The sequence below is a fragment of the Lissotriton helveticus genome, chromosome 8 (genome assembly GCF_964261635.1).
Source record: "Lissotriton helveticus chromosome 8, aLisHel1.1, whole genome shotgun sequence".
Lineage (NCBI taxonomy): Eukaryota > Metazoa > Chordata > Amphibia > Caudata > Salamandridae > Lissotriton > Lissotriton helveticus.
Genome location: NC_136069.1, coordinates 622,452,830 through 622,473,597, shown reverse-complemented (window position 1 = coordinate 622,473,597; position 20,768 = coordinate 622,452,830). Strand labels below are relative to the sequence as shown.

The 20,768-nt window shown below is 47.6% G+C and overlaps 1 protein-coding gene across 1 annotated transcript in view; it reads left to right on the top strand.

The window, feature by feature from the left end:
- The first annotated feature begins 3,448 nt into the window (after window positions 1-3,448).
- EDNRB (endothelin receptor type B) overlaps window positions 3,449-20,768 on the top strand; it is a 162,453-nt gene continuing 145,133 nt past the window's right edge. The window contains exons 1-2 of the mRNA XM_078657483.1: window positions 3,449-3,636; window positions 4,923-5,483. Of these exons, the coding sequence (XP_078513609.1) occupies window positions 5,031-5,483 (453 nt within the window). The 5' untranslated portion in view covers window positions 3,449-3,636; window positions 4,923-5,030. The remainder of the gene's footprint in view (window positions 3,637-4,922; window positions 5,484-20,768) is intronic.

Sequence of the window (20,768 nt, the reverse complement as noted above, 5' to 3'; positions counted from 1 at the left end):
GTTCCTATAAGATTTAGTGATTCCCCCTGCCAGCTGCCCATGCCTAAAGCCTGCCTTATCTAGTTGCCCCATTCAATTGTTCATGGTAATCGAAGACAGTCATCCCCTCTAAGAGGGTGCTATTTAGGGAGGGGTTTGGGCAAGATGTTTTGGCTGGATTGAAAACCATAATTTTGGTTTTAGAAGTGTTAATCTCTAGCCCTCGATTTTTACAAAATAGAGAGAAACTGTCTAGGATTCTTTGGATGCCCATGGGAGACTTGGACAACAGCAAAGTGTCATCAGCGAACAGCATTGCTGGCACCCTGCCTTGCACCAGCTTCAGGGCATCATTGTCCGCTACCTCGTTTAATTGAGCCACCAGGGCGTTGATAAAAAGGGAAAACAGAGTGGGGGCCAGCACACACCCCTGTCTCACTCCTCTGTTTACTGGGAAGCAGGGCTCAGTTCTCCGGATTTCCCATACCTAACTTGGGCAAGGTTACTAGTTTTACTTCACCTATGTTTCCACGAGAATGTAACTTACCTTAATTTACTGATATAAAGGATTGCTCCTATCTTCCGAAAGTAGTTACTAAAATAATCCTGGAAAAAAATCTTATCTGGGGCTGTTTTAGCTTTGGTAGAAGTTCTTTCACATATTTTTAATGTTTCGATTTCAGCTTGATGAACTTACTCATTGTGAAACATAGGACTGCTGCATTAAGATTTAGCTGTGCGACTTATTCTTGTTTTAAACCTGGATTACTCCTGAATTCCAGGAGTAAATCGCTAGTATTCCTGGCTTTTTTCAACCAATGCTATTAGATTTTTCTTTTTTTAACCTCCAAAAAACAGAGAACCCGTCTTCTCAACAGGAAATTTTCACTGTAGACATCAATAAGAAAACACTGACAAAAAGAAATTTAAGATCATTGACACCAATTTTTCAACAGTGAATGACTCTGTTTAATAATGTAAATCCATTGAAAAGTCTAAACCATGACCAAATAGTGATGGAAGGGTAGCATCATGAAACAACGTCAAGCCTGGTCATATAGCATGAGCAAGAGAAGTGACGGCAAGTCCTGAAGTTAGGTTAGAGATGTCAAATTTGGGTGTACAATCACGATATGTTGGGGAAGCTCGCCCAAGGCCGGGGTTGTGATATAGGTCACTTGCTGCGATCTTGAATACATTATTGTTATGTAAGAGCAAAATTGGGTCTATCTAAGGTGGTCTACTGTCAACTTTGAGGCAGTTTTTAAAGGAGAAATTCAGCGCATCCCATGCTGAACAATGGGGGTGTTTATGGAGTCCTCTTGCATGTTCCCTTCTCACAGTTATTGATTCCACATTGGCCCAGTGAATTACTGTGCCGTCCCAATGGGTCAGTAGTACTGCTGCCATACACCAGAAATTCAGGAGTTAAGAGTTCTACAAGAGTGAGGGACACCTATTTCTAAATCTTTATGTGTCAATCAACCAATCAGGAGTTTGTATAGTGCAGCTACTCACCAGTGATGGTTTCAAGGAGCAAGGGGGGGGGGGGGCAGCTCCGTAGGGTGCTGTGGTCATCAGAAAAGCCAGGTTTTGAGGTCCTTCCTGAACTGGTGCAGTGTAGGGCTTTGCCAGAGGTGGAGGGGGAGGTTGTTCCAGGTCTCGGCTGCGAGGTAGGAGAAGGACTTTCCACCAGTTCTGGTCTTGTAGATGCATGGAATGGTGGCAAGAGAGAGGTCAGCTGAACGAAGATTCTCTTGAGTGCGCGGAAGGAGAAGAGGTTGGATGCTGGTCTGATGTTGTGGAGGGCCTTGTATGTGTGCATGAGGAGCTTGAAGGTTATTCTTCTTTTGATGGGGAGACAGTGGAGGTGGCAGAGGTGTTGGGTGATGTGGTTATGGAGGGGTTGCATAGGGCCCGTTGACTCAACTAGCCCTATAAAAATATCTTATAATAACATGAAGGACTTTTTAAAGTAATTAACATATATTTTACAAGTTATCACATATTACAATAAAAAATAGTGATGCAATTGCACCAAGGCTATTTTCTTGAAAGTCAAGAATATACACTTTAAAATCACTTACATTAGTTTTCCTACATTATGAATTGAATACATAATGAAACTAAGGTCTGAAAATTGAAGTTTCTCCAGACAGGGTTACAGGCCACGAGAACTAGTTGGCTGGTTTTTAATCCCACTGTCACAAGTGAATAGTGCGAGAACAGAACCCAGACAGATTAAAAAGTGCAGCGTTGCAGAATGGGGTGCTCACAACTAATCTTCCGCCTCAGGGGCTTTTCATATCTCTTTGTATATGCGCTTTTCAAGGTAGGATTTCAGACCACAAAGGAAGTGTCTGCTGTCAAGCGTTTAATTGCCTGTTTTGCCAACACTGAAGGCTGCGTTCATCCAACTCTCTCAGCCTCAAGCACGGTGTGTATTGAAAACAAAAAAATATCATTGGAATTTAAGAAGGCAGTAACACTGCAGGGATACGGTTGAAGTTATATCACTGACTTTTGCGTGCATTTTAAAGAAACAGGAGTAGGACACGGCAGCGCCTCCTCTTTGTGGCGCATCATTAATTTCTAAAAGCGTGCCTGATTGCGCAAAAATTCAAATAAAATGAAATAACTACGGAAGCCTTACCACGAAGCTAAAATTGTAAACAACTCTTACTGCAAGTCGCACTGTGATCTTGACTTTGTTGATGGAACATGTGGGTTTACTTTGCTTGTTTTCAAGTTCTTGGAGTAGCGCTTCAAAGACTTCGGTTGGGGTGGTTGAGCGCTCTACGGTTCGTAGAAATGTAGGTACTGAATTAAAGGAGCAGGTAACAGCACAGATATTTGCAACAGTTCGTATCGTTTGTTCTTGGACGTGCATAGTCGTATACATGAAATGTACACGAGTGACAACGTCATCTAAAACACAGGCAGAGGGAAAGGAGGAAAGTGGACCAAGCGAGGGGGAAAGACAGTAAATGGAGGCGAGAGAGAACTGCAAAAGGGAGGTATGAAACTTCTGGTGCCCTGCACCCTTGTGGGTTCGTTTTACGAAACCTAACGTGTATATTCCCGTTGATATGTTACGTGTTCACAAAGTCGCATGTCAGGAGGCCTGGGGTTTACATTGTGCAATTAGCCAGTATTTTCATAAGCATAGGGGAAGTTAATTATGTGTCAAATGGCCATAACGATTTCGGATTTTAAGACTTTCCTTTGAAGTTTGTTTCTATGACGTAGTTCTCTATTATCTAGAAATATGAGCATTACATAGATAAACATAGTCGACTCATGGCCCACCAGGCTGATGGGCAGGGTTCGGGTGATGCTGTCCAGGCAGCCGCACGAGACAGAGAGGCGAGGCCGCGTGCCCTCTAGGAAGCAGTGGGCGGAGCCAGCTCGTAATTGATGGCAACCATTTGACTAATTCTCTTGGACTCCGATACATACACTCACCAGGAGCGAGGTCTGGCTCAGTCGCTGCTGACGTCCTCTGTGTCATTTCAAGGGAGGCCGGGTGGGACACTGCAGTCCCAGGGGCTCAAAGTGCAAGCCAAGAGCAACCGAACTGCTGGGATCCCGCCAGAGCCCGACAAGCAAGCCCCACTGCCGACAGAACGACATGCTTGTGTCCGGACGGTGTGAAAGGTAAGTCCCTTTAAAGTACAGCATGCAATATGGGCAAAGACATCAGGAGAAGAGGGACTGAAGAGTAAGCTGGAGGAAAGCACCGACCTTACCATGGCCGAATAGCACGGCGTGTACTGAGTGGAAATGACTTTTAGACATGCGTGTCACGTGTAGAATATAATTCATGCCATCAAATGAATTTCTTGTTTGGGAAGATTGAGCATTAGTGTGCATGGTTCTTTGGAATTGTGAAGCAAGCGTTTTTATCATTTTCGGTTCTAAATATTTTAAATAGACGTGGACAAGAGAAAATTGCATTTTGAAAGATAGTTAGGTGTCTGGCAGATGGGCGTTTGCTCCATTGTGTCTTTAATATGCCAGCTCTTTCATGTCTGTTTCACCCTGCATCATGGGGGAAAGAGTCTGCCCCCCACCCCCCAAAATGCGGGGTTCCCGAGTCTCCTATTGGGTTGAATGGGGTTCTTCTGAAGCATTGGAGACCCCTAGAGGATTAGGGCACCGCCTGCACTGCAGGGGCTACAGGGGTATGTGTTGCGCCCCTGATGTTGGCAACAGTTTGCCCTACTGCCACAGGTCCAATAGAATTAAGGACACTTGCCCCCTAGTCTCCCATAGCTGACAGACATTAATTTGCATACTAGCTGACTTGGGGCACCCTGAAGTGATTGCCGGTCCCTGAAGGGTTGGGGCCACACCTATGATTTAGGGGTCTGTGTCATGCCCATGAGAAGTTGGGGTCCCTCACTCTCATGGACACTGCTGTTTTAATGACAGGCGTACCTCTACCCAGGTTTTCTAAGTTACTGATTCTACCTGTCTTTCCTCCCCCTATTGTCTAGTATTCCTTTCTACCTTTCTCTTTTCTTCATCACTCTCTTCCCCCCTTCTGTGTCCTACTTTCGCATAACACCCTTCTCTCGCTGATATCTTCATGTGTCACATTTCTCGTGTGCCCCCTACGGTCGTCCTTATCTATTCTCTCTCCCATCATTCTCCAGTTCTGTCATTTTTTTTCCTTCCTTCAATTCACTCTCTCCTTTTCTTTCTTTCGATTCCACTCTCGTCCAAACTTCTCATCTTTCCTCCACCCCCACTATACCCACGAGCCCTCACCAAAGTGTAAACACAGAGCTAGGCCCTAGGCTGGGGCAATGTTGAAAAATAATCAGAGCCTGTGCCCCGGTGCCACCGCACCTGCTGCACCGATGATACCTACGCCCCTGTTTGGCAGTGTACCTGAGTCTGGCTGTGCTGATGCGTGTTTTGTCTGTCTCTCTGTCTAGGTTCGGGCTGGAAGCAGGCTCCGTGTAAGCCCCGTCGCCCCCGCTGCGTGTCTCAACCTCTGGCCGCTGTTCACGACTCCCCACGAGGGAGGACACCTGTCAGTCAGCATGAAGGCGCACTCCTGCATCCCGGCGCTGCTGCTCGCCCTCACGTGTGCTCTGCTGGTGTTAGGGCAGGACAGCGGGTCCTCCAATGGCGAGGCCCCGGCCTCGGGGGCTGCGGCTGCCCCCGTGACCTGGGCAGCGGGTCTGGGCTCGCCCTCGGACACCTCTAATGTCGCTGCTCCCCAGAACGGCTCGAAGACGCTGAGGACAGCGGGGTCCCGGCCCCTCTCCCCTCCCATGTGCACGGGGATGCTGGAGATCCGGAGCTCCTTCAAGTACATCAGCACGGCCATCTCCTGCCTGGTCTTCGTGGTGGGGATCATTGGCAACGCCACGCTGCTGCGCATCATCTACAACAACAAGAGCATGCGCAACGGGCCCAACGTGCTGATCGCCAGCCTGGCGCTGGGCGACCTGCTGCACATCATCATCGACATCCCCATCAACGCCTACAAGGTAAGGGCAGCGGGCCGCACTCGCGCGCCGCTCACTCCAGGGGTCCTGGGAGGCACCCACCGGCGCGTGCGCAGCTCCACACAGCGACAGAGCAGCACGAAGCCCCCACATACCTGTGCACAGCTGCGCACAGGTACTGAGCTGCACAATACACCGACAGACCCCCTGCACGGGTGCCCCTCACGGCCCCTGCACAATTTTACACAGGGACTGAGCTGCACGATGCCCCGACTGAGCCCCTGAACAGGTGCCCTCCCGTCCCCTGCACTACTTTTCACAGCTGTCCATGCATAGGTGCCCCTCACGTCTCCGGCACACCTTTACACAGTTAGTGAGTTGCCCATGGCATCGACTCCCGCATAGATGGACACAAATACTGAGCTTCGCCTGACGGCTCCGACTGGCCCCGGCATAGATGGACAAAGGTACTAAAAAAGGTAAACGCACCCCCCCCACACCCCCCCCCCCCCAACACACACACACACACACATCCCTGCACAGCTTTACGCAGGTAATGAGCAACACATGACACACAGATTTTTCCACACAGCAGTACCCAAATACGAAGCTGCCATTGGCACTGACTGACCCACACACTGTACGGGTATTTTGCAAGGCCTGTGATACTGAATGCATGTGTGGTTGCTGCAGGCAATGTTTGTAGCAGTATTTGGGAAATCAACAGGAGAACCTGACCCACCGCGTCATAAAACAGGCCCTCAAACTGCTGAAAAACTGGTCCACACTCACCCGTCATCATACCAGCCCGTCGTTCACTTCCTGATTGCCCTGTAGGCCAGTCCGACCCTGCCCCCCCCCCCCCCCCCCACACACACACACAGACAGCTTCACATGTGTAATGAGCGACACGTGGCACCCACATGTCCTCGGTCTCTTTACAAAGCTACTGAGCTTCACATGGCACCAACTGGCTCCTGCAGAGATGCTCGCAGATACCCTGAGGCAAAGGTCCCTACATTCCTCTGCACCCCCTAGGGGGCCCCTGAGGCAAAGGTCCCTACATTCCTCTGCACCCCCTGCCCCTGAACAGATGGGCGCAGGTAATGAAGGCAGTGCCCTTACACGAGTTTACACAGGGACTTAATGCACATGGCACCCGCGCCCACAAGAAGCCTACATGCCGGTTCAGGGCTACACTGCTTCCGGGCATAGCATGATCCGGCTGCAGGGACTCGGAAATATGCGCACAGTAACTTATGGAAACATGACACCCACGTGCAACACATAGTCAGTGGGCTTTGCGTTCCACTTGCACACAATAGCGCAACTACAGACAAAAGCAGCTTACTGGGTGTATCGTACGCTCTGACACAAGGAGCACAGGTTGTAATCCCCATTTGACTGAATTGTGTGTTCCTGAGCAATTTGCGTTTTTCCCATTATCTCCCTTATTTGCCTAAATTGCAAGCCCTTGGAAACCACTGGCTTTAAGCACTGAATAAAAACACACACACACGGTCGATCTGTTTCTTCATCAGATGGCAGGCCCCGCCCCCCTACCGCCACAATATACACCTGAAGCATGAAAGGCACAAACCACATTTGGTCAGATTGAGTCCCAATTAATGTAGATTTTCAATCGCACGGACGGTTATTTCTGTTAATCTATACATGCACATCGTGGGCGGCAATTTATGAGGGATACATTTCCAACTTCATCCTAAACATTGGTGAATCTGTATTAAATGCACATTCTAACCTGAGCATAGGGATTGAAACAGCCGAAATGGAATGTTTTGACGTTTAATGGGTTAAGTGTTTTTTTCTCATGGACAAGGCTAACGTGTGCATCGGGGAGAGGGTGTGGCGTAACGACTAAAACTGTTGCCTTTGGCGTTTGAAACTGAGGAGCCACATCCGAGTCCCGGCGCTCGTTTGAACAGAATGTGATCCTGCGCAAATTACACAATCCATCAGTCTAAATCCGTGTACAATTAACTGGTCTTGGGGCTGAGGTCGCGCAAAAATATCTATATGTAACTGAAAAAGAAAAAAAAAAGACAATCTGAGGTGTCAGTCTGTAACATGTATGTAGCTTTAGGGCTTTTTCTTTGTTCTTTCTATTATGTCATAGCGTCTGTAAATATGGTACATTTGAGTGGCAGCTAACATCACCATGAAGGAATAAGTTGCCCTCTGAAGCTGAATGTGCTTTCGATTGGTTTACTCCAGAAGTAGAAAAGAAAACAGAACATATAATGAAATGAGGATTCAATCTAGGAAAAGTAAAAACAATAATTTTACTAATGTCAGAAACCAGACACTTTACCTCATGGAATGAGGTGTGGTAAATTGCTAGCAAAGTTGCTGAGAGCGCTGTAGTGATGTATTCTGTGATTTGCAGATCACGCGTTTTAATTCTGGTGTGCTTGCTTGTTCAGTATTCTCTCCTTTCCAGGTCGATAAAGCGAGTGCTGTAAAAATGGGTAGTACCGGCATCTTTTCTTAAAAAAAAAACTATAAATTGAAAAAGTCTGTTTTAAAGGCTTCCAAAAAAGTGTTATTTAAAACTTATTATATATACACCAAACCGTTTTAGTGTTTTGATCTTAAAATGCTAACTACCAGACAGGCTACTAGTAATCTGTGACAAATGTATGTTTTTGTCCGGCAATACAATTCTACTACCAATGTCTTTTGATTATTGTTATATTATTATAAAACTTTGCATAACGTTATTGGAGTGGAAATGCTGTCTTATGCCCGCTTGCAGACCCAGTAACCAAGAAACGCTGGTTTGAGTTCTGGTTTCACTTTTTAACTAAAATGTGTGATCCTGAGCAAATCACGTTTTCTCCCAGCGTGTCAAATACTGGAAGTGCCTGGAAGCGATTCAGTTTGCAGAGTGTGCTATAGAAGAAAACAAGTGTAAAAGGTAGTTGCTCCTATTTCAATTGTGCATATGTACCCCTCAACAGTCCAAAGTCGAAAAATCAACGCTGCATCTCCCCCCCCACCCCGAGGTTGGTAAAATGAGTACCACGTCTGCGCCATTTTTACGAGGTTGTTAACATGAGTACCACATCTGCGCTTTGATACCGTGAATATGGCATCTCTTTGTTACTGTTGTTTGTGACAAAGTGAGCAGTGCATTGTGGGATAGGTACGTGTGACTGTCTGCCTTGAACAGTCAGACCGGTGACAAACTATGCAGGAAGGAGGCCGTGCAGCAGATGGCTTTACCTAAATAAACAACTGCCACGGAGACCATTGGCATCGGAATTCCACTGCTGGGCCATTTGTGCATTGATGCCGGCAAATGTGTGCGTTTCCCAGTGGCTGGCCTTTGTCCTGGAAACAGCAGCAGACACGCCCTGGTGGGGGCTGCAGCTGACCAGCTCTGTGGTTTCTTCTGCATCCAGTTGTGGTGCCCCAGAGTTTGTATGAAGTGGATTACAGATGTCTAGTGGAACAAAAAAAGGAACTTGCTGCTGCTGGTTGGTTAGAAATACAAACTGGCCCAATTTGAAAAACAAGCTTGACCTTAATCTACAGGGATTTCAAACATGGCACAGTTGCACTGTGCTGAAACCAGGCCTGGCTCTAGATCTTTTTTTCTTTGGGAGGGTCGTAAAGAAGCATGGGTGGGCAATGAAGATGAGTGGGTACTGGCCAAAAAACAACAAAGTATTTAATCAATCTGATATTTTAGGTATTTTGGCATCTATCTGCATGTGACAATTTTAACACAATAATCAGCACACAGGGAGCTGCTTTCTCTGATGTACTTGCTTTGGGGAAGGGGGAGGGACACTGATTGTCAAATCTTTAAGATGCAGAACTTTAAGGCTGCAGCATGCTTCTGGTCATGTGCAGCAGCAGAAATGTTTCTGCTGCCATACAGAGCTACATTGTAGCTTTTCATGTTTTTAAAACGCGTTGGCAGCTTTTTAATTTGGAGAGCATTGAAGTTTAAAAATACGATGCAATAAACCCAGAATCATAATTCAGTTTTCAGGATATGCATGTCATTTGTGCATCACAGCAGTTTATAAGCTCTGCTGACTTCACACCTCCCCCCAGGCCTGAAAGTATCCTATGTCAAAGGTGTTAATCGTTAAAATAAATGATAAGGGAGATCCCACGGAAACTTAAGGTGAAAGGCACTTGTTTTTCAGTTCTGAATGGCCTTGGGTGGGCCAGGGTTTCCTTGGGTGGGACTGGTCCACCTGGCTCACCGTCTAGAACAGGGCCTTGCTGAAACCCACATTAAATATAGGAAGGTCCTCAAAACATGCATAACATTAGTGCAAGCCATATGCAATCCGTACTCTTACAGCTTCAAAGGGTCTTATACACTATACAAAATACGTCCAGGAAGAGTGGGGAGGGCAGGGTACTTGTCGAATGTGGCTCCCTGCCCCACCACTTCAACCAGACGGGGAGTCTCCAACCAGCCAGGACATCAATCACCAGCCAGAAGGAATCCAAACACCAAAGGCAGGAGGTGCAGATGCCAATGAGAGTTTGGCATCCGCATCTTACCAGGACCGCACCAGGGAGAGTTGGTCAGCCAGGCACGGTGCCATGGTCGCTGGTGCAAGCAACACAGAAAACAACCCCCTCAACTGCTATTGGGTTAGCAAAATACAGCAATTATCAGGGTTCAAGGGGCCCCTCAGGGGTGTGGGACCGGTGCCACCGCACCTGCTGCGCCAATTGTATATTTGGCCTTGAGCAAGGGGGCGATTCACAAAAGCATTTATGAGTACAGGAAGCGCAGCAGGAGTTCTCTTTTACGCACTCTTGCAGTGCCCAATGTGTGTCTAAACAAGGGCTTTAGGTGGTATGAAAAAACTAGGGGGGTTCTCAAATGGGTGTGGTCAATGTAATTAAGGGCGTGGCTTAAAAACACATCAACTAAAAGTCTGTGTTTAGCATAGTGTGCCGCCCGACTAGTATTTTGCTGCTTCTGTCATTGCATCCAGATATATAATACAACAAGTAACATTACACCAGCAACAAGTCAGGACTATTGGCTTTGTCAATGGTTGTTAGTTTCGTGAGATAAATAAGCAACAACTATGGCTTCGTCGTGTACAGTATTGAAAAAGCATACATTCTGAAATGATGAGACTGTGAAAGACCTATAACGAGTTTCTTTGAAGTCACATCAAAGGCAGTGAAGGGTGGTACTGCGGCAGAGTTAAGGTTTACTTTTCTGGGTGAGGGTAAAAATGGAGAGCCCGATAGAGACACATCTCAGCATCTGCTTTGCCGGTGCTGAGCACCGGCAGGACCCGGCCCACTTAAAGCCCTGATCTAAATTGTTAATAGAAAAATGCAAAAGCTCTCTTTGATCACTACATTTTATTCCACAAAGGCAGCAGTATGTGTGCTTTACCACAAGCCAGCAGTGCTAAACTAAAAGGGCCGACTAATGAAAGCACCTTAGGGCGGAAGTCGTGATAACCGCCCAACATCCTCAGCAGGGCGCTCCGTGGCCTCTCTCGTCACAATTGTAGCAGATTAACTGCTCCATCACACACTGAACCTCTTCATTTATGTCCCAGGGGCTCTGAATTAGCCCTTTCTTGTCCTTCTAATTACTCGTGGCCGAGATTTCATAGATACAGTCCTGACGGCCCACGGCGAGTTCCGCCCCCGGGTGTTGTTAGGAAAGGGCGGGGGGAGGCGGGGGCATGGAGGAAGCACTGTAGCTGCCTGGACAAGGCTTTTAATTGTGAAAGAGCGCGGCACGCTGTCAAGCAGAAGCCAAACTCGCCAGCCACCTCCTCCCCGTCTATCTTTTTAAATGTAGAAACGGCGAACAACTTTATTGATATAACAAGTGGAAAAAAAGCAAAACCGTGCCAGTGTAAAGGGCTCTGGTTACCGACCCTGGAAGGGCGCGTCTGCCTGGCACGGATTCGAACCCCCGATCTGCAGAGTTTTACAGCCAGGATACAACCCACAGCACCATTTTGCCAGCAACTGTGAGCAAACTGTGGCTTTTTGCTTTCCTCTGGTTCTTCGGGCTTCGTTTGTCACCAGATTTACAATCCAAGTGCCCTTTAATGTCTACAACACACTAGCAGTAGCATCCAGTCCCAGCACGCCTTTAGAATTGTTCGTTGCATGCAATGAGCACACACCCGCTTTATGGAGACGTCACAAGGAAGACGGACGTTGGGCCAGGGGCTACTGTTGGCCTCCCATATAAAGATGCAACCATAGAGTGGCAATGATGCTCACTAACTCGTTCATTAATCCCCGTTTTCAGCCACTGCTTTTGGTACATTGACAAGGTGGCAGCCAGTTACAACTTTACTATTCGAGGGTTTATCCTTAATGAACATGATTTGTACGGCTGTCAAAAGCAGGTGTTACTGTCGTCCACTTTAAGGATATGTCAATGATAGGCTGAACCACTTGTAAGTTGAGCAATCAAATAAATACATTGAGGAAATTCTACATGAAGTTTTGGGGAACTGAACTTTCATGCCACACTAAAGTCAACTAGCGCGCTGAGGTTGCACTTCCATCACAACAGAAGACACACTAACACCACCAAGCTGCCTTTAAGGCTAATATTCAAGGATCTGTGAACACAACAGTCATTTGGAAGCATGTCTAATTCATTTTTTTGGGGGGATTGTAACTTTTTAAGGGTGGTTTACTTCAATGTCTCCAATTTAAACATTGTATTTTATTGTATAATTTATATAGAGGTTGCAGCTGCACTTCCCTTTGTGATTACATCTCCTCTTTTCACTGTTCAGTAGCTTTCAAGGGCAACGTTTATGTTCTAACATTTAAATCCAAAATTAAGGCCCCTCTCCCCAATTTGAGGACCTCGACTGCTGACCATGCCCGGTAATGATTCTTACATCTCCCTCATTCGTGACCTTAACCTCAGAAAACCTTCATAATACTTAGATTTCTATGTTCAAGTTCAGTTCAAAAGACCTTTATTCGAATTTCAAAAAATCCATAAAAGTACCGCGATAAAAACAACAATTCATTAAAATGTACATGCATACAACAATATTGTAATTTAAAATATTTCATGATATAGGGTTCCATACAGTTATAATAAAGTACAATGATATAAAGTTCCATACAATTACAATTAGGCCCCGGATCCCCCAGCATGCTCCACACCCGCCTCCCCACCAAACAATCACATGGGAACTGGTGGGTGTAAAAAAGGCCATGTTTAATCATACTTCATAAACATGACATGTAAATTATTATACATCTCTCAAATTATGAGCAACCCTTCTCCTTTATTATCAACTCTTCATCATCAACTTTATTATACGTTTCAACTTGCATTTATTTTGCTCATAACTTCTTGCTTCCCCCAGCACCAAGGGGCCTTTAGGTTCGCATCCCCCAAGTAAAGATGCCCGCGCCAGGTGCAACCCACCTGCGCCCCCCGAGCGATGGGCCCCAGCCCTCGGGTCCTTGTCCGCCATTTCCAGGGCCCCACCTCTCATCCACCATGCTGCTAGGAGGCTCGTACCTGACGCCCTTGCCTCCCCAGCCGGTGGTCTCCATCCCCCTGCGGAGAGCTTACCCTCTTTCCCCTCAGTGCTGGCCTAGGGAGTGCGCAAGGCGGACTCAACTCCATTTTTCCAGTCTATCAGTGTTCAAATGTCTCTTTTCCGCAACACACACCTCCAAATCACAGCCTTAAGGGACGGGTGGGTGGGAGATTGAAGCAGGATAACCAAGGGACAGGGAGTGGGTGAGCAGGTCCGGTGCTGGCGGGGAAAGAGGCCGAGTTGCCCGTGACCGAGACCTAAATAGGTCATGGCCTCTGCCCCCACGCCCCCACCGGACGTGCGTCACCCCCTCCCCCTGACCCGGAAGTACTCCCCAGGCTGGCTGCCCATAGGGCAGCCTCCTGGGACCTTCGGCCAATGGCGGCGCGGTGTGGGCCGGGGGGCCGGGCCCTAAAGGCGGGCTCGTCTAGCCTCGCCCTTGGTATAGGCCCCGGATCCCCCAGCATGCTCCACACCCGCCTCCCCACCAAACAATCACATGGGAACTGGTGGGTGTAAAAAAGGCCATGTTTAATCATACTTCATAAACATGACATGTAAATTATTATACATCTCTCAAATTATGAGCAACCCTTCTCCTTTATTATCAACTCTTCATCATCAACTTTATTATACGTTTCAACTTGCATTTATTTTGCTCATAACTTCTTGCTTCCCCCAGCACCAAGGGGCCTTTAGGTTCGCATCCCCCAAGTAAAGATGCCCGCGCCAGGTGCAACCCACCTGCGCCCCCCGAGCGATGGGCCCCAGCCCTCGGGTCCTTGTCCGCCATTTCCAGGGCCCCACCTCTCATCCACCATGCTGCTAGGAGGCTCGTACCTGACGCCCTTGCCTCCCCAGCCGGTGGTCTCCATCCCCCTGCGGAGAGCTTACCCTCTCTCCCCTCAGTGCTGGCCTAGGGAGTGCGCAAGGCGGACTCGACTCCATTTTTCCAGTCTATCAGTGTTCAAATGTCTCTTTTCCGCAACACACACCTCCAAATCACAGCCTTAAGGGACGGGTGGGTGGGAGATTGAAGCAGGATAACCAAGGGACAGGGAGTGGGTGAGCAGGTCCGGTGCTGGCGGGGAAAGAGGCCGAGTTGCCCGTGACCGAGACCTAAATAGGTCATGGCCTCTGCCCCCACGCCCCCACCGGACGTGCGTCACCCCCTCCCCCTGACCCGGAAGTACTCCCCAGGCTGGCTGCCCATAGGGCAGCCTCCTGGGACCTTCGGCCAATGGCGGCGCGGTGTGGGCCGGGGGGCCGGGCCCTAAAGGCGGGCTCGTCTAGCCTCGCCCTTGGTATAGGCCCCGGATCCCCCAGCATGCTCCACACCCGCCTCCCCACCAAACAATCACATGGGAACTGGTGGGTGTAAAAAAGGCCATGTTTAATCATACTTCATAAACATGACATGTAAATTATTATACATCTCTCAAATTATGAGCAACCCTTCTCCTTTATTATCAACTCTTCATCATCAACTTTATTATACGTTTCAACTTGCATTTATTTTGCTCATAACTTCTTGCTTCCCCCAGCACCAAGGGGCCTTTAGGTTCGCATCCCCCAAGTAAAGATGCCCGCGCCAGGTGCAACCCACCTGCGCCCCCCGAGCGATGGGCCCCAGCCCTCGGGTCCTTGTCCGCCATTTCCAGGGCCCCACCTCTCATCCACCATGCTGCTAGGAGGCTCGTACCTGACGCCCTTGCCTCCCCAGCCGGTGGTCTCCATCCCCCTGCGGAGAGCTTACCCTCTCTCCCCTCAGTGCTGGCCTAGGGAGTGCGCAAGGCGGACTCCACTCCATTTTTCCAGTCTATCAGTGTTCAAATGTCTCTTTTCCGCCACAAGGGAGACTAGGGCCCTCAGGTCCGTCGCCCTTCCCCCCTGCAGCCAAGTTCATCACAAATGACCAAATGCCATGAATCCAAGCGTCCATACCAGTGTCCGATAAATGCACCCCATCCTGGTGAAACATTTCAGATCCCGAGATCATCCTGTGCGGGAGATGTAGCAAGCGGCCCTTTCCTGAGCACATCTTTGCCAAATCCCCGTTGAGACGCCTCACAGACACGTTTACCGGATACGGCCGGATTCCATTGCCCCACCATCGTCGTGGGATCATGCATGACCATGCTATCCTGGCCTGGGGGAAGGTTCGCCCCAGCCAAGCAAATTCTGTAAGCAGTGCCTCCTTGACTGCGAGGCGGCCCCTGTCGACCATGTCGTTGCCGCCCAAGTGGATGATGACCAATGCGGGAGACTGCCTCTCGCGCCCTTTGATGTCTTCCACAAGTCGCCGCAGGTGCCGGATCCGCATTCCTCCCACACCATGCCACAAAAATTCCGTCCCTTCCAGCCCGGGTGGCTTCCGCACTCGCCGCTGCCGCAGTCGCACCGCTGCACGTCGAACGAACGAGTGTCCCAATACCCACACCACCTTCCCTGGCATACTAGTGATCGGAGAGGAAATAGAAAAGTCAGGCAAGAGCATGGCATTATATGACGTCATAGCAATTCGGGACTTACATATCGTTTAAAGCAGTCGGACGACCAACGGCCCACCTTCTTCACAGCCTTGGAAGAAAACCCTGCCCCTGCTGCCAATGTGGCATCGCCTATCCTGAATGAATGGGACGAATAACCAGAATCCCGAGGTCCAGGTCACCCAGGGCCACCCGAAGTACAGCCTTGAATTGATATTGCGACACACACTCCCCGCCCTCATGAATGAACAAGGCCTGACTCTTCCCCCCAGGGCGGATGGCCAGGTAAGCCTGCATACAGGCTACCGGGCTGTGGTATATAAATAAATAATACCGGATCTAGGTTTGACTGGACATAGCAATAACAGATAGCTCAATAAATAAGAGTCAAGATTCGAGGTAGTAGGAGTTTGCAGGTTTAATACAGCATAAAGGACAGGAACAGGACAACCTGCACGGGAACAGGATGGCAGCGCTGCCGGGGGCAGGATCAGAATCGGCATAAGGGAATGGGTGGAAAGGACTGGCGTAACATTTAATAACAATACACAAGCATATATAGTAAAACAGTTGCATTACAGTACATATGATAGGCGGAGCAGTGGGTGTGGTCAATAGCAGTCGCGAAAGATAAGGGTGAAAATGGGTGTAACAGGGGCGTATACATAGACATGTGATGTAAACGTAACAGAATATGTCATAAATGGGGCGGAAACATGGAGGGGGCTACCTAAGGAGCCGGGATCTCTAACCTAATGGTGCGCGCAAACTGACAATGACGTGTTACTAGGAGAAGCTGGGGGCTATGAACTCTGTGCTAGGAGCAGAGACTGAAGTCTGGAGAGTCAGGGCGACATGTACCTAAACAGTATCTAGTATCTGATGTTTAGAGAACATGTTGATAGAATCAAAAGTTATCGGGGTAAAGGCTAACGGACTCTAAGACTGGAGCATGCATTACTCTACATGTAGTGCGTGATGAAGAATATTAAATGACCATTAAATGCAGTATTTCTCTTACATGGAGACGTAAAGGCTAGACAATGACGGAAACTATTGATGCGATTCAGTAGCTTAGGAATGCAGAGAAGGAGGGCTGGACTGATAACTAGAATCATAACATACTCTTGGCAGACTCAGAGGCAGAGCCAGGCTGAGCCGGGCACTGTGAGGCAGGAAGTAAGTGAAGGGTCGAGGATACAGGTGGGGGCTGTATCGCTCCTCAGCGAGGCTCAGGAGACAGGAGCTGAATCTGGTGTCCGGGCCCTTTTGAGGCCTAGAAACGGGGACTTTACAATGAAATAACGTACACACTGAGAAACGTGGCAACGTAACTTTACATAGGCCTAATACTCGTAGCTTTCACGAGAACTGGAAACTGGCATACTAGAAATGGACACAACTGTAATTGCGTCTTTAATCAAACATGGGGGATACATATGCATATTTAATCATGCACACATAACATAAGATGGAGGACACGTAGGGACACAGAACATGGCAAAATTTACTTTTCCACATTCCCTCCTTGTCACTACGTTTCCATCAGGAAACATCAATATTCATGATACCATCTATCATTTCATACAGTATCATTTGCTCGTCTCGAATTTTCTTGGAACGGGATTTAGAACGGGACTCGGGACTAGGAATACAAGATGTAGCACAAATGCCGCAAATCGCAGGGCCACATTGTATACAGAGGCAGCAACTGAATATGATCGCTACTGCAATACCCAGAAATGACAATACTTTCCATCCCCAGGCGGAAATTATATTCCAGAACCAACCGGACCATGTCCAGGTGCCTAGATCTTGGTGTAACATATGGGCAATTTTATGGAGTCTGGTAATAGCTGAATAAACAGACGGTGCATTATTAGGAATGAAAATGCAGCAACTAGATCCGATGACTCTACATGCCCCGCCCCTATCGGCCAGTATGACGTCAAGGACGAGACGATTCTGGAGCACGACAATTCTCATAAAGGATTGTTCTTCGGTTAAGTTACCTAGAGCAGAAGTAGTTTCAATCACTACTGCTTCAAGTGTTCTGGTTAATCTACGTATCAGTTTACTATTCACGACAGTACCTAAGTAAGGGAAGACACCTTTATTGATATCTATGTATTGTTCTAGAGCAGTTTCAGTATAATCGACAATCGGGAGATTTCTCTTGTGTCTAGTATGTACTAGGTGGGAATTCCTATGATAGTCAGGTGGGGCTAGGAAAACTGGTGGCAGTAGGAAGGCAATGTAACATGTACCATCCCAATCAAGGGGCAGACGAACATATGCGGTCTGACCACAAACAAAATAAGAATGACGTGAAGCTTTGAAAATAGATTTCCTACTGTCACTATACTTGACAATAGTAGTACAATCACTATGGCCTACATGTACGGAACCATTATTTCGGACACATAATTCACCTTTGACTGGTAATACTGACATAGCAGGTAAGTCTGGAGTAGAATCAGACTGAACATTTAGGACCATAAAATTCGAAGAATAATTACCTAAATTATAAACTTCATTTTCTAGATCTAACCCTGTTCTGTGGGGAAGACCTTGCTTGTCTGGGAAACATGTACTGTTCAGAAAAGACATATCTGTTGAGGATGACGTTAACGTGGACCATGCTCCACACGAACCGTTATGTGAAAATGGATAAGGAAAGAGTGGCAGAACTCCCTTCGGTGTCTGGAAAGGGGGGAGTCGACCACACACCCAACAATTTGTGGCATTGCTGGTCTGGTGTGAATAATGTAACATGCGGATAAAAGAATTATTACGCATAGCAAGACGATAAGAGAGTTCATGAGGAGGCAGATCACTAAACGTGTGCTCTACTGTAACATTGGCAGACTTATTTACATGAGAAACTGAAAAACACAAATAAAAAGCATAACTGGTGCAGGTAGTCATAAGGCTGAAATATAGCAGAAAACATAATATAATAGTGCAACTTCTAGAGTTCTCACTAACTCTCTCTCTGTGGGGGTCTATTATATACATGTCAGAAACCGGTCTAACCGTTTCACCTAGGGGAGGACTTAGACAATCAAACTGGCTGACTTATTTTACTAGACCTTAGTTTAAGCTTATACTCCTGCTGCGGAGTTTTCTCTAACAGGGAAGGGTTCGTAGCAATGTCTTTTGCGGGACAGTCCTTAAGAATAGTACTTTGGCAGTCTTTAGAATCCTCGGAAATGTTCTTTGAAACAGGCTTCAATCCAAAAAAATCTTTTCACATGTGACAGATGCACCCAGCCCTTCCTGCCTTCCAGCTTGACGGCAGTACGGGTGGCCAGGAGGACCTGTCGGGGTTCCTTCCAGCGAGGCTCCAGCGGACTTGAACGATCAAAATTTCGGACAAGAACCATGGATCCGGGAACGATTTCATGCGGTGCCACCTCGGTATTGTCTGGAAATGCGGCAGCAACCTGTGAACGACAAGAGTTGAGGGCAGACATCAAGGAAGCTAGGTAATCTGTCAGCATATTACTTGAAACATCGGTAATACTTCGAGGTCTAGGTGTACCCCACATGTTAGGGGGGCGGCCGAATACGACTTCATACGGGGACAGACCTGATCTGGAGTGTGCGACCATGCGCATATAAAATAAAGCGACTGGCAGAGCTACTAGCCAGTCCACACCTTTCTCTTTACAAATCTTGGCAATACGGATTTTCAGGGTCTGATTATGTCTCTCTACTAGACCAGCTGCTTCAGGGTGGCGTACACAATGGAACTTCCACTGGTACCCTAACAAAAGGGAAATATGTTTCATGAGCTCAGATGAGAATGGCTGGCCGTTATCAGAATACACGACTCTAGGGAGTCCATAACGGGGGAAGAACTCACGAACCAACTGCTTGGCAGTGGTCGCGGCTGTGTAATCTGGGACTGGATATGCTTCTGTCCACCTGGACAAAGCGCATACAACTACAAGGACATACTTGAAACCTCGACATCGCTCCATCTGAATATAATCCATCTGGAGGACTTCAAAAGGGTGGTCAGGGGGCTGGAATCCACCTTGTTCCACCGGGACACTTTTACCTGGATTAAACTGACAACATATCATACAGGTACGGACTTTCTGCTTGGCTGCAGCTCGTAAATGCTTGTTGAACCAAATGTTCTGGATACTGTCTAACATAGCTTTTTCTCCTAAATGTGCTGGACTATGTGCGGTATTGATAATGACTTGAACCATAGAATCGGGGAGAAACCATGTGGCTTTACCCTTCGTTACCCATCCCTGGTCTGTCTGGACCCCTCCTTGTTCGGACCATTTCTTGATTTCCTCGGGAGTAGCATGTAACTGGATATCTATGACATCTTGAGTAGGGTCCTTAACTGTCATACAGGTAGTCGGATCTGGAGTGTATGTCGGTGTCTTATTAACTGGAATGTCTGGTGTCTGTGCTGTAAGCTTGGCTGTGCGATCTGCTAGATCATTACCTTGAGAAATAGTGTCAGTAACTTTCGTATGTGCTTTGCATTTCATGATAGCAATAGATGTCGGTAAATGTATGGCATCTAACAGAGCTTGAATAAGGAGACCATGCTGAATCTTGGTTCCATGAGAAGTCATGAAACCTCTCTCCTGCCAGAGCACTCCAAAGTCGTGTACGACTCCAAATGCGTAACGTGAATCTGTGTAAACATTAACTTTCAGGTTCTTGGCATGTATGCAGGCTTGAGTCAGAGCAACTAGCTCTGCTGCTTGAGCAGACAGGGTGTCAATACGGTGTGTTTCAATAACTTCAGTGTCAGTAGTCACTGCATACGCGGCTACTAGTTCTCCTGTACTTGTTCTCATACATGAACCATCCACATAAAGTGTCAGGTCGGGATCTGGTAATGGAATATCTGTCAAGTCTTGTCTTGGCTTAGTCATAATGTTAACTACTTCCACACAGTCGTGTGTGGCAGGATTCGAATTAACTGACGGTAACAGTGTAGCAGGATTTAGAACGTTGCAGCGTCTGATTTCTATGTGTGGCTGGAACAGTGTCAATTCATAACCTGTTAAACGTGCAATTGTCAAGTGCTGAGTCTGTGTTCGGTTTAAAAGAACTTCCACGGAGTGTGGAACTTGTACTGTCAAGGAATGTCCTAATACTATGGAATCACTTTGTCTGATAGCTAGTGCTGTGGCTGCAACTGACTTGAGGCACGCAGGCAGCGCCTGGGCTACAGGATCTAATGTACTCGAAAAATAAGCACAGGGCTTGTATTGTCCTGCTTGATCTTGTGTGAGAACAGATAATGC